The sequence below is a fragment of the Hakea prostrata genome, chromosome 6, assembly GCF_041222555.1.
Source record: "Hakea prostrata isolate BN-2017 chromosome 6, UWA_Hpros_2, whole genome shotgun sequence".
Lineage (NCBI taxonomy): Eukaryota > Viridiplantae > Streptophyta > Magnoliopsida > Proteales > Proteaceae > Hakea > Hakea prostrata.
In genome coordinates, this window is record NC_142605.1 from 34,904,577 (window position 1) to 34,917,394 (window position 12,818).

General features: G+C 37.7%; 2 protein-coding genes across 2 annotated transcripts; one reads left to right on the top strand and one right to left on the bottom strand.

The window, feature by feature from the left end:
- Positions 1 to 27: 27 nt before the first annotated feature.
- Positions 28 to 6,103, top strand: LOC149013608 (lysophospholipid acyltransferase 1-like). The gene is made up of 8 exons (XM_089159387.1): positions 28 to 424; positions 2,427 to 2,482; positions 3,505 to 3,725; positions 3,818 to 4,217; positions 4,680 to 4,765; positions 5,105 to 5,168; positions 5,252 to 5,370; positions 5,497 to 6,103. The coding sequence occupies exons 1-8, from the start codon at positions 123 to 125 to the stop codon at positions 5,635 to 5,637; spliced, it is 1,389 nt and encodes a 462-aa protein (XP_089015513.1). The 5' UTR covers positions 28 to 122; the 3' UTR covers positions 5,638 to 6,103.
- Positions 6,104 to 9,788: 3,685 nt separating this feature from the next.
- Positions 9,789 to 12,255, bottom strand: CRR1 (Dihydrodipicolinate reductase, bacterial/plant). The gene is made up of 10 exons (XM_089159727.1): positions 12,040 to 12,255; positions 11,806 to 11,928; positions 11,634 to 11,708; positions 11,486 to 11,551; positions 11,299 to 11,394; positions 11,044 to 11,160; positions 10,651 to 10,743; positions 10,292 to 10,393; positions 10,134 to 10,220; positions 9,789 to 10,037 (listed from the first exon to the last, which is right to left on the bottom strand). Exons 1-10 carry the CDS (start codon positions 12,148 to 12,150, stop codon positions 10,005 to 10,007), a joined length of 903 nt encoding a protein of 300 aa, XP_089015853.1. The 5' UTR covers positions 12,151 to 12,255; the 3' UTR covers positions 9,789 to 10,004.
- Between the last annotated feature and the right edge of the window lie 563 nt (positions 12,256 to 12,818).

The following is a 12,818-nucleotide window of genomic DNA, read 5'->3' on the forward strand; positions in this document are numbered from 1 at the left end:
AATAATTATAAATTCATCTTCATCAACATCGTTGTGGTTTAACTGAAGTTTAGGGACAAAGATCCTCATTTAACTTTGATTGCAGAAGTTGTTTGGTTGCAGTCACAACTCACAGGAGAGCCATGGAGCTCGAGATGGAATCCATGGCGTCGGCAATTGGAGTGTCAGTGCCCGTCCTTCGATTTCTTCTTTGCTTCATCGCCACTTTACCGGTGAGCTTTCTAAGGAGATTTGTCCCCGGAACACTTCCAAAGCATATCTATGCGGCCGCCTCTGGAGTTCTTTTGTCTTATCTTTCTTTCGGATTCTCGTCCAACCTTCACTTTTTAGTTCCCATGTCGATAGGATACTTATCCATGGTCTTGTTTCGCCGTCGATGTGGAATTATCACTTTCTTCGCCGGCTTTGGTTATCTCATTGGATGGTATGTTCTTGACTCTGAATGAATCTCGCTATTCTTCTCCTTTCATCTGGTTTTGGGACAATAAAAGTGCGCTCTCCACTTATATATTTTCTGGATCCGCTTATTAATTTGGATGCTTTGGAGCTCGATTCGCTTAAATCTAGGTGCGTACATGCTGCTATTCTGTGAAGGACAAAAAGTCCGGTTCAAAGACTTAGAAACCATTGAGTATTTATGTTTTATTGTTAATGCTAAAAAAAATAAGAAAATTTGATAGCTTTCCATCCCAAACTGACAGTATCTCAGTGTCCGATCCAGAGGCGAACATTTTTTTTAAACTTGTTTAGTTTACTGGTTCTAAATTTACTTCTAGAGTTTCTGTTTTCGAGACTCAAATTGCATTTCTGTTTTACTGAAGAGAATGATATGTGGTTTGTTTGCGCGATACCAGCAAGTAGGTAGTTTCCCCGTCCGTGAGAAATAGATTGTCTCTAGTATATGTTTGTGTTTCTACCTAGAAGCTACTATTCTGAATTTACATTTACAAACTTTTTGTTCATTTGTCATTTTTTAAATTACTATATGATCAAGGTCCAGAGTACACTCCAGACCTCCTATTTTGTTGGTAAGACAAATTCGTTAATAAGACAAGCAAAGCCCAGGACTGCAAACTAGCAACTGGACTTGCAGCCAAGTAGTGGATAGGGGCCAAAGTGTTGTGCTTGTCAACGGCAGCACCCTCTGGCCAGGGAATCGACAACAATGTTGCTGGCCCTTGGAACATACACTACCATACAACTATTGGAATGCTGTTTAAGAACAGCAGTGTCAGCCAATACGTTGTGAATACAAGAAGGGGCAGGGATATCACCATTAATATAATGCTTTAAGGACTGATTATCTGTTGCAGCAAGCACATTGGGCAGATGACGTGCTGCTAACTCCGCTAAGGACTGATTATCTGGGTGTTGAGCTTTCACTGCGATGTCATAGTGTTTCTTATCAGTCAAACATGGACAAGACAAAAGGTTGCAACAAAAAAAAAATGCTCCTTCATTAATTTAAATGATGGAGGCTGTGAACAGTCTATACATGTATAGCAGGCGCTCGAGGCTTGTCCACAAAATAGAAACTACTAATATTGAAAACAGATTCTTTGCTGAGGATTATGGCTAATCTTCTCAGCAGTTACATGGGATCAATATGGAAACTTTCTAAGATTTAGAAACTACTTATAATGGATAGAAACAACTAAATTCGGGAATTAAGAAAAATCTTCATTCTTCAAATTCAATCTTCAGAACTTCAGTTGAAATCCATGTAGGGGCTGCTGAGATCTTCTGGAAATATCCATCAAGGCAAAATATGAGTTGTAACTATATGTACATGAAGAATGACGTGAACAGTTTTTTTGCCTATATCAGCAAATAAAAATTGGCCCTATAGGGGTGGCCTAACCCATGGTTGGTTGGTCCTTTCACCACTTAAGGAGAACCAGTTCTATTCTTATGAAGTCCTTTTGACATATTTCTTGCCAAACATCTTGGGATCTGCATCTAGGTGATTATGGTGCTTGCAGTTATGGTTAAAGAATGCTTACACTTGTGTTCCATGACTCTAATTTCTGATGCATTAATAAATAAAAAGATATGTATATTTAAGGCTTCCATTAGCATATACCAATGATATGACTTATGAGTTTTTACTCACTGAAGTGGGTTGTAAATACTCCTTGTTAATTAAACTAATATACTTGGAACTAGTTATGGCCAGGCACGTTGTACTATTTTGATTTACGCAATGAAGTTTACTTGTTATTCACCTGCCCCTCAAAAGAAAAAGAGAAAATAAAAAACTTGTTCCCAGCAAATGTGCACCTGCTTGCACTAAAATAAAGGTGGGGATATAGAAAGAGAAAACTTAAGGATTCTTTACGTGTCTTTGGATTTTCCTGACATGTATACAACAGTAGTGGAGATGCATATGAGTGGAGATTGTTGACTCTTCCTCTTTTCTTTTGTAGCCATGTATACTACATGAGTGGAGATGCATGGAAGGAAGGAGGCATAGATGCTACTGGTAAACACCATTCGAAACCTCACAAATGTGTTCTTTTACTCTTTGAACAGGTCATTCAGATGATTATTTGATTCTTACAATAAGTAGGATGAGGGCCTTCTATAACTTCCAAAAGCTTTGTATCTGTGGTGCTTTAATATCACCAAAAGGCTGAGAATATCTCTGGTGGATAGTCATTTTCTTTTTTAATTTTGCCCCCTTTCAATTACTTTTGGAGCTGTTTATGTTTAGTGCTGTTTTGTCTGATGGCTGCAGTCACTGGGGGTTGCTTTTGCTATGCAGGCTAATGTGCCTTTATCTTATGATTAGGGACATGTTGGCAGAGTGGGATGTTGGATGATGTAGACCCAAGAGGGTTGCTACCTTGGCTGCTATGTGTTAAGATGTGGCAAAACAAAATTCCATGTCTGTTCTGTATGCGCAAAAAGGAGTGTCAAGAGATATGTAATATGATAGGACCCCTCTGTCATGGTTTCCTTTTGTTAGGATGTTTCATTTGTTCAGTTTCCTAGTTTGACTAGGTTCCTGTTCTAGTCTATTGAATTTTTCCTCTGTATTGTATATGGAGGTACATTCGTTGACATGAAGGAACTTGATAATTTCGATACTTAAAACCCTATTTCTTTTGGCATAGCATAAAACTTATATTAGTGGGAGAGGAAAGAGAGTCTACTGATAAGGTATCCATTTCTAAGAATCTAGGGGGGTTCTTGTAACTCCACTTTGGATTTTTACAAGTTCCATTTTTCTTGCTCTGAAGTTAAATTCTAAATGTCTGTAGCTTGGTAACAGTTTGGCCATCATGCTTGTCTTCTGTTTGACCACAATTATGCACAGAGGCAGTCACAAGCCAAACTCCAAATAACTTGATTACCTTCGTGGCTCTTCTTCCTTCTTCTTCTTTTTTTTTTTGGGGGGGAAGAATAGGGTATTTTAATCATTAATTTGTTCAAGAATAGGGTATTATAACTTCTCTCAAAAAAAAAAAAAAAATTGCTCTAATATCTTTTTCTCCGATATAGGAGCTTTAATGGTGTTGACTCTGAAAGTCATCTCATGTGCAATTAATTGCAATGATGGATTGTTGAAAGAAGAGGGCCTGCGTGAAGCACAGAAGAAAAACCGGTTGCATCGGGTACCTTCTCTGATTGAGTACTTCGGCTACTGCCTCTGTTGTGGAACTCATTTTGCTGGACCAGTTTACGAAATGAAGGATTATCTTGACTGGACAGAACAGAAGGGGGTAGGTTCATGTTTTCACCCTTTTTTTTTTGTTGGTATTGTTCTACATGAAGCTAGTTTAGTCTTTTAACACCGTCTTACTGTCTCATGCAGATTTGGAACGATACAGAAGGGTCAGCTCCATCACCTTATGGTGCATCGATTAGAGCTCTAATTCAAGCTGCCATTTGCATGGGATTGTATTTGTACCTGGCACCACATTTCCCACTGTCCAGGTTTATTGATCCTGTCTATCAGGAATGGGGATTCTGGAAACGGCTCAGTTACCAGTACATGGCTGGCTTCACAGCACGCTGGAAGTATTATTTTATCTGGTCAATATCAGAAGCTTCCATGATTATATCTGGTCTTGGATTCAGTGGTTGGTCAGATTCCACAAAACCGCGTTGGGATAGTGCTAAAAATGTCGATGTTCTTGGTGTTGAGTTTGCAAAGAGTGCTGCTGAATTGCCCCTTTTGTGGAACATCCAAGTTAGCACTTGGCTGCGTTATTGTGAGTTTCAACTTTATGATTCTACTTATATCCTTTCATCATGAATTTCTCCAAATCTGCTCACGTTAACTCTGTATGATTGTATCTATAGTGTCAATATGTTGAATCGTAGTAATAACAGCCCCCATGAAAAAAGGAGGGGATGGAGGACCACATATGGGAAAGTGTATCTGTGAACATGTTGAAGTCATCTGATCCAACGATCACTAAATCTTGTTACTTTTGTTTTATTTTTTTTTTTTATTTTCATATGTTTGGTGTAGCAATTTGAGGAAGCATATCCCCCCCCCCCCCGCGTGGCACCCCTTTCTTTGCAGGAGGTGGGGGGGGGGGGGGAAAGAAGCTTTCACTTTATTTTGGTGATGGTGTTTTTTTTTTTCGCTCTTTTTCTTTGTTTGTTTGTTTCCTTCCTTTTTTGGGAGAATGATTATTTTCATACCTAAAAACTTTCTATTGCTTTAGATGTTTATGAGAGGCTCATCCAGAAAGGGAAGAAACCAGGTTTCCTTCAATTGCTGGCTACACAGACTGTCAGTGCTATTTGGCATGTGAGTATGGCTATATCTGTCCAATCTAGAAAATTTCTTGCAATATTTCATGTTTCAGTTCATAAATGATGCATCTGATTGTCGCAGTTGGCCTTCTTCTTGCTCATTGAACCCTCTCCCTTGTACATTCCCCTTAAAAGCTAATTTTTGGTGATTCTACACAATGAGAACCCAAAACATTTTAGTTGTTGTCTGCTTTGCCATTATCACTATCTTTTGTTTGGTATTGGTGTCTCTAAAATTTGATTGCTGGTGGTCATGGAAATTTGTAGTATTCAGATTTCTAATCCTACGTGTCTAATGTATGGTAACTCTCCTTTACTTCTAATGAAATTACAGGGATTGTATCCTGGATATATTATATTCTTTGTCCAATCAGCTCTGATGATTGCGGGTTCTAAAGGTTTTCTTCGAATCACATAATTATTTTTTTCATGAACATGTTACACACTTGTTGATGACATTTCCTTTTCCTTTTATGAGCAGTTATTTATAGATGGCAACAAGCTGTACCTCAGAATATGGCTCTGGTTAGGAAGATGTTCACGTTTACAAACTTTGCATATACGCTATTGATTTTGAATTATTCTGCTGTTGGTTTCATGGTCAGTTCAGATCCGATGCATTCCCCCCCCCCCCCCCCCCCCCTCTCTCTATCTAGTCATTTTTTTTTTATAATTTACTTGTTTTACATGGTGTTTCTTCTAACATTTACCTGCATTACATCCTAGGTCTTGAGCTTGCATGAGACTCTGTCAGCTTTTGGAAGCGTGTATTACATCGGCACTGTTGTTCCTCTTGTGATACTGCTGCTTGGCAATATCATAAAGCCGGCAAGGCCTAACAGGTCTAAAGCTCGAAAAGAGCAATGAGTTGGAACAGTATCTTCCTGCAATGAGTTGGGACAGTATTTTCTTTTTGTTTCTTTGGGAACATTTTGAAAAGGTAGGAATTTAAATGTTCTCTCTCTCAAGTACACACACAAAATTAGATTTTCTTTTTAAATTGAACGTGTGTCATGTATTAACCATGTGGGTTAAAAAAATTCTCCCAATGTGGGTAGAGCATCCAGACTCATTAATTAAGGCAACGCTGGAAAATAGATTTTTGTGTGTGGCCGAGCTGATGGGAAAATTTTCACTTGCTCAGTAACGTGAATGAAGAAAATATTTATAACAAAAAAAAATAAGTACAAGAATTCTTCATTGGTCAAGACTGAAAAATGATTTGGTATTTTGTCAAAAATAAATTATGGAATAAAAAATAAGTTTGGTGTAAAAAAAAAAAACTTTGTTAGAAAATAATGGTGAACAAAGAGAAAATAAGGGAAAAAGTATGGCTTTTATAAAAGAATATGTATTTGATTATTTTACTCTCATCTTAACTATAAAATTTTAAGTAAACTTGTGCTTAAATGAAGATAGTGAAATTCTTCACATAATCCATAATAGAAAATTTTGGAGGTTTTTTGTTTTATAAATAAAAATAAAACTGATAATAGATGCCAAACAATTTTAAATAATGAAAATGTCAAACAATTTAAAATAATAATTTTTTTTTCATAAGTGAGAATGATAATTCATACCAAAATGAGCCTTAATCCTCTTCAGCAATAGTTTTTGAGGCCTAGAAAAAGAAGACCAAGTTGGTTATCTAGTGGATAATCAACCATGAACGACTAGTATATGAACTATACGTGTCTCAAGCAATGAACCAAATGTCTCATTGGGTTATCGCTCAACGGCTTGGGATCCGGGTGATCTAAGCCAGTCCAATCACTCCATTGGTCAAGCCAACCGACTAGCAAACGCACCAGGACCCTCATGGTTTTGAGAGATTGGAATTGGATTGCAAAGTTAGAGTATCTTCAACTCCTTCCATCTTCATGCCAACCAAGGGTTGCTTGATTGGTAAGATCTTCTTTGCATCTTTTAGTCTTTTAGTGAAGACGTGGTGGATTCAACTTTTGTTAAGGAAATATGTAATATTTCTATCTCTATATAAAAAAAGCTATTGTATATTTTAAAAAATTAAAAAAATAAAAAAAACTATGGATCAAGAGCAGGATAGTCATTTTTTTTTTGGTAAATAGGATATCATTTTCACTCTCCTTGGAAAGTGGGAAAGTCTTTATTTAATTTTAAACCCATTAAATCAACAATTTAGGTGATCTCGCAGCCCAGGTTTCGCGCCAACTCGTGAAGTAATGGCGCTTTTGCATTTCGTTCCTTCCTTCTACCAACAGTCATCGTTTTCTCTGGAAAACCTGGAAGATCGGAAGCAACAATGTTTCGGTTTCAGTTCGTTGCTTCTCTTGAATACTTTCGAGGGTTCGAATTCATCCGCCGCTGTTCGTGAGAATATACAAATACTTCTCGGTATATTGCTGGACGAGAACTGTTGAACATTTCGCGGGGTCTATGTTTTTGGTTTCTGATTGTTGCACAGGACATGGAAAAGCTTGTGTTCTTGATGGACTTTCCTACTTCGGAATATTTCTCGAGGTATATATTCTCAAGTAGATCTACGATTTTCCTTTTTCCCATATTACTGAATTGGCAATTCTTATTCGCTGTTAAATATATAAACAAAGCAATTAATGAGCGAACCTATGTATACCAGATTTCAGAAGGTGAGCTCTTATATATGGTCCGTATCTGCCAGGAGTAGCTAATAGTAATGGCATTTTTGGGGATAACAGAAGATGAACTTTGATGTTGCTAATTCTATCCGTTCGTTTGAATGATTGGCAATGTGGAGATTTCCTATGATTTAGATTGTTGGATTTCTTTTGCACAATCATTATGACTTCCTTGTGGACTGGGAAATATCAGAAGCAAGCAGTTGTGTAATGAATCTGTAAAATGATTTGTTGCTATTGCTGCCCAGAAGTGAGGTCGGTTGGACACATTATTTATATAAGAAAGTATTTGTTCTAAACATTTATATTGTCATGCCTCTGACATAGAACAGGTGTAGGATGTGAAGATCAAAGCCTGAAACATTCTATCTCTGAACAGTACTTCAATGAGAAAAAAATAATCCAAAGAAGGCTTAATCTGATTTAGTTTTGGAGTATTCATTTGACTTTGGGTAGTATTTCTGCTCGTAATTCAGCAAGTAAGGGATCCTCTGAAAGGTCAGGGTTGAGGGAGATGTAGGATATATTGAATGAGTTGAATGGAAGAGGTTTCATTATGAGGGTTGGCAATAAGCAATAAGTGGTGATTGTTTGTCCTAGAATTAGAATTTATGACCACAGAGGTTATTAATTGCTCACACAATAAGTGCACGTTGGTGCTAATAGAAGAAGATCAACCGATCTGGGCCTAGAAAAAGAGATACATAGGATAGTGACACTGATGTGGGTGTTAATGACCGATACCAATATTGATCCCAAAAAAATGTCCAATACCAATTCAAAACACCGCAAGGAAAATTATATCTTTATATGGAGGGTTGGGGACCAGAAATTTTAATAAGGTGGTTTGAGGAACGGATGGGGTATTCAATGTGATTGTCTTCGTGTTTGACATCCAGGGTATCCAACAAATTTATTAGCATTGTTATTATTTCTATTTTTTAATGTTGGTTCCAGGTTATTGACTTACTGAAAGGATCAAAGAAGTATGATGTTATTTGTTAGCGAATTGATAGTGCTAGATTGGTCAGAAGTGGTTTTCCATTTTTCAGAAATCCAATGAGGTTGCAGAGGTCGTGTTCCATTAAATCTCACAAATTTGATGGACTAAAAGGTTATGATTCCTGCCTGATCGCATGAAATTCATGTGGGATGCAATTGTGGCAGAAGGAAGATTTGGGTTGATTTGTTCTATGGTGCAATAAAAACACCATGTCAATGGTATTAACCTTAATGCTACACTAGCCAAAAGTGAAAATGATATTCAGATTACTGCTTTCTTTTTGACATAGACGTGATTACTTTCTCTGTAAGAAGAAAGGGTGTTGAGAATTAGAACAGAGGCAAATAAAATTTTCTAATCATTACTCTATAAAACTACCTCTAAATCATTCCACATTTGGTTATAAAATTTCACTTTGCATTGACCTCCATTTGATTTTAAGAATAGTGAAAGGGAATTGTTGTCTCTGTAAGATGTACAGCATTAAATATATTTGTGATTGAAATTTTAACTTTGAAATGTAGATGTTAAACTGTCGTGAATTATATGTTTAGCATGATAATAGTCTCTTTCCTGTTGTTTTAATCTGCTATGTTTCTATATTTCTAGTTATTCTGGGATACAATGTTTTAATTGCTTCATGATTTCCTAGTTTCTTTCCTAGGTTAGCTATTGATTATTAGCCTTTTAGAGCCTTCCATCCTCTTCATCAACCTCTTCTTTTTAGTTCTTGATTGCTGATCCCATATTCTGGTACTGTCCCAGTACAAAATTACCCGCTTTCACTTTGCTTTTTTTTGCCAGAAGATTCATTATGTATACAGAGTTGCTGGGGGTGCACCTGAAGATTGGAAGGAAAAAAGAAGGAAACTAGGGTATTTCAGTGGTTTTGGAGGCAGACTGACACATTTGCCTTTCACACACTTTATTTTCCACAGACCTTAAATAGGGTTTGGTTAATCGTGTTGTAATTCTTCAAGTGCAAATGATCCAACTGCATTGGGTTAGTATTCTGTCTCAATTTACATTTGGTTTCCTTTCCCTGAATTCGACTAGGAAGAGTGTAAAGTTTTAATTAGCCATGATAGATTTGTTTTGATCTAATTCAGCAAAGCTCCTAAAAGACCTTGTTCAAAACCATTTTATGTGTACTTCAATGAGAAAGTTAAATACATCAAAAAAGAAAAAGAAAGAAGAGAATTACAAAAAATTTTGAGGTAGGATAATCAAATTTGGCTCATAGAACCGCTACATCTTTCATTTTAGTTATGTAAATTGCTTTAGTTTCTTAGAAGTATGACCTCTAATACTTGGCTCCCCAATTAAGCTGAACAGAAGTATTTATGCTCTCAAAAATGCTTTGACTTTGCACTTTGAAATAAAATAACGGGGCACTTTCTCAATTCTCATGCTCTCTTAATTAATCTTCACATCTGAGTAGGTTGTCATCGATAGTTCAAAGTAATGTTTTGCAGTTAAAACATGTTTATACTCTTAGCAGTAATGTACTCTATTTGTTGAAGCCCACAGCAATGAATGAATCTCCTCTGTGCTGTCTTCTGCTCAGTTAGATTAGGCTGAAGTAGATTGAATTCCTACAGAAACTTCTCCAATCCATACACTAGATTCTGTGAAAAACAAGAGAAAGACCCATAAATTTTTTTTGTTCAAGCAGGGCTGAGGAATTGAAGAGAGTAGAGGAGGGAATTTGAAGCTAGGGCTACCTTGAGCCGCACTACTCTCCTGATGGCCAGTAGTAGGCCTGGCATAAGGCACTTTACATCTGTTATATCGTGCTTAAGAGAGTAAACCTGGAACCAACCATTTTAGAGATTTGTTGATAGAGAAACTGCATTAATTTCAAGTGCACCCAGAAACATACCTCCCCTGGCCTAGAGAAGTGAACTGCTGTACTGGAGGGAAGCCCTGGAAGTACCAAGCTGTGAACGCGGACTCCATCTTCTCCTAGAACCTGACCTCTTGCCTTGGTCGATAATAATTATAATGAGATTTCATAATGCACAAACTTGATTTCCTCACCTAATCAAATTTCTTTTTTTTTGATTTATAATTTTTTCTGTGGTGCACATTTTACTGATTTCCTTGTTGATGATGAACTCAGAGCTTCATCACCATTTTATCTTTCTTTGTGACATACACAAATTGAATTACAAGTCTGACGAAGGCATAATAAGTTGCTAATTTGTTGTCAATACTCATGTCTTCCAGTTTATATCTTACCAAAACATTCGTTGAAATATCTTCCCTATTGTAAATCTGGCCAAGGTTGGAGAGATTGTTGGCAATCTGGATCGCATCTGGTGTTGGGAACTCCTGTAGAACAGGTGCAGATATTAGTGTGTCAGTGAAGTATTGGAGGCCAGGGGGCACATTGCCAATTGCCATTACTGAAACTGAAAACTTTCAGTAAGATATATTTCTATCTGAGAGAAATTCTTCCCTGGTACATAGAACCAACAGATACCTAGATTGTTAAAAACCACCATGCCAGGGGCAGTGAATAAACCTAGTCATGGTGCATAGTTAATAGTGAATTGCTAGCCCTTTGTAATTGATACAATGTTTTGCTTAGAAGGAATTCTTGAGAACTAAAGATGATCCTCTTCAACTTACTGATGCATTTGGCCTTGATTCAACAATTTCTACGTTGTTGTAATGGAAGGATGCTGAAATTGCAGCTTGCTGGAGGAGTATAGATCCAATAGATAACGTAGGGGTAACCAGGCAACCCTAAACCAATGGTTGAAAAGAAAAATAACAAAACAGATTAGGAGGGAGTTTTTTATATGTTGGAAAGCACATAACCAAGAGGGAAGAAATTGAAGAAATTAAAGGAAAACCACAGAAACAATCTCACCACAAGCTCACCATGCTGGCCTTCTCACAGAATGCAGATAGTGCTGTTACCGTATCTAAGCTAAGTCGAGGAACATGAACAACACTCAGCATGCCAAAGGCTGTCGCCTGCCAGATGAGAGGACACGAGAAGGTATCCCTCTTTAGCTTGGCGAAACATTTCCATTAAGTATTTGTAAGTGTCTAAAGAGTAATAGACCTGTTTGACATTGTCATAAACAGTCGAAGGTTCAGTGAAGTCGACCACAACCCCAGTCGCTTTCAACTGCAAAGAAATCCAGTAAAAGCAGAGCTCATTGGAAAAAGATTAAACATGTCTATATCTCGAATGAGGGAGAGCCAATTACCTGAGAGATGGAACCCAGAACCATGGTGATATCATTCATGACAGGTATTTCCAGAGCTTCTTCCATGCCGCACACCTGCTCAACAAAATTTTACACAAGAAATGCTGTAATGACAGAACGTGAACAAGGATAATATTAGAATTTGAAGTAAAATGGAGAAAGTAGAACAAACAATTCCGATATCTTCTCCAACAAGATGAGAATCCACGGCACCAGCTATCTCCATTCCTCTGGCTTTGGTCACTGCAACTACTGCTGCTTTACCTATTTCCTTAGCTGCACCATTGATTACTACCTGTTTTCCATGAACGTACACAAGGAGGAGGGAAGGTATAGCTTAGATGTTTCATATCAAATTGATGGGAAATAAGAATTCTAAAAACAAGAAGAGACAATTTAAATAAACCTTAATGTTTTTCTGTGAAGGTTGCATTGAGCAAGAGACTGAAGACCTTGACCTAAACTTGGAAGTACTCTTGAAATTCTTGGGCTGAAATGGGCAGCTCAACGCTGCCATGACAGTTCCAAGCTTTGCTACCACTTCGCGAGTAGATAACACTGTAAGTGCCACTTTGCCTGCTCTATTTTCGTTGGCTATGCTCTTATGGATAAGGTGTTGTATTTTCCGAAGCGTGAGAACCAGTTTCAAATCTCTAGCCAAAGTATAAAGCCGGTTGAGCCCGGTTTACAATTGAATTTGGCCTGATTCGGGGCCGGCCAAGTCTGACCGTCATTGGCCAGAAATGGTACAAAGGCTGCATCGGATCTACCATGAAGAGTTAAATCCCTGGAAATTTTGTTTGAGAGGCCGATTTGATTTAAGAGTCACTTGCATTATTTGGTCCCCATTCCAAAAATTGCCGGGTGTTTTACTTTTACATACCACGTCTGTCCGTACAATTATGGAAAAGGTCGACGAAAGATGCTATCTTTGGTCCACCCAATTGTCCAATCCCAGCAGGTAAGGTAGGGTAGACTTGTGGGATGAGTAAGTCCATGTACAATTGTTTTTAACGTAGGACAGGTTGGATTATTTGACACTTGGATGTAAAGCATATCGGTACACTGTACACAGGGGCAGAATCAGAATTCAACATTGGGGGCCGAACTAAGAGTCTGAATCGGGGGAGTACTGACACTTTTTTCACCACACGTATTGTGTGGGCCTATATAAAGCCCATTGGA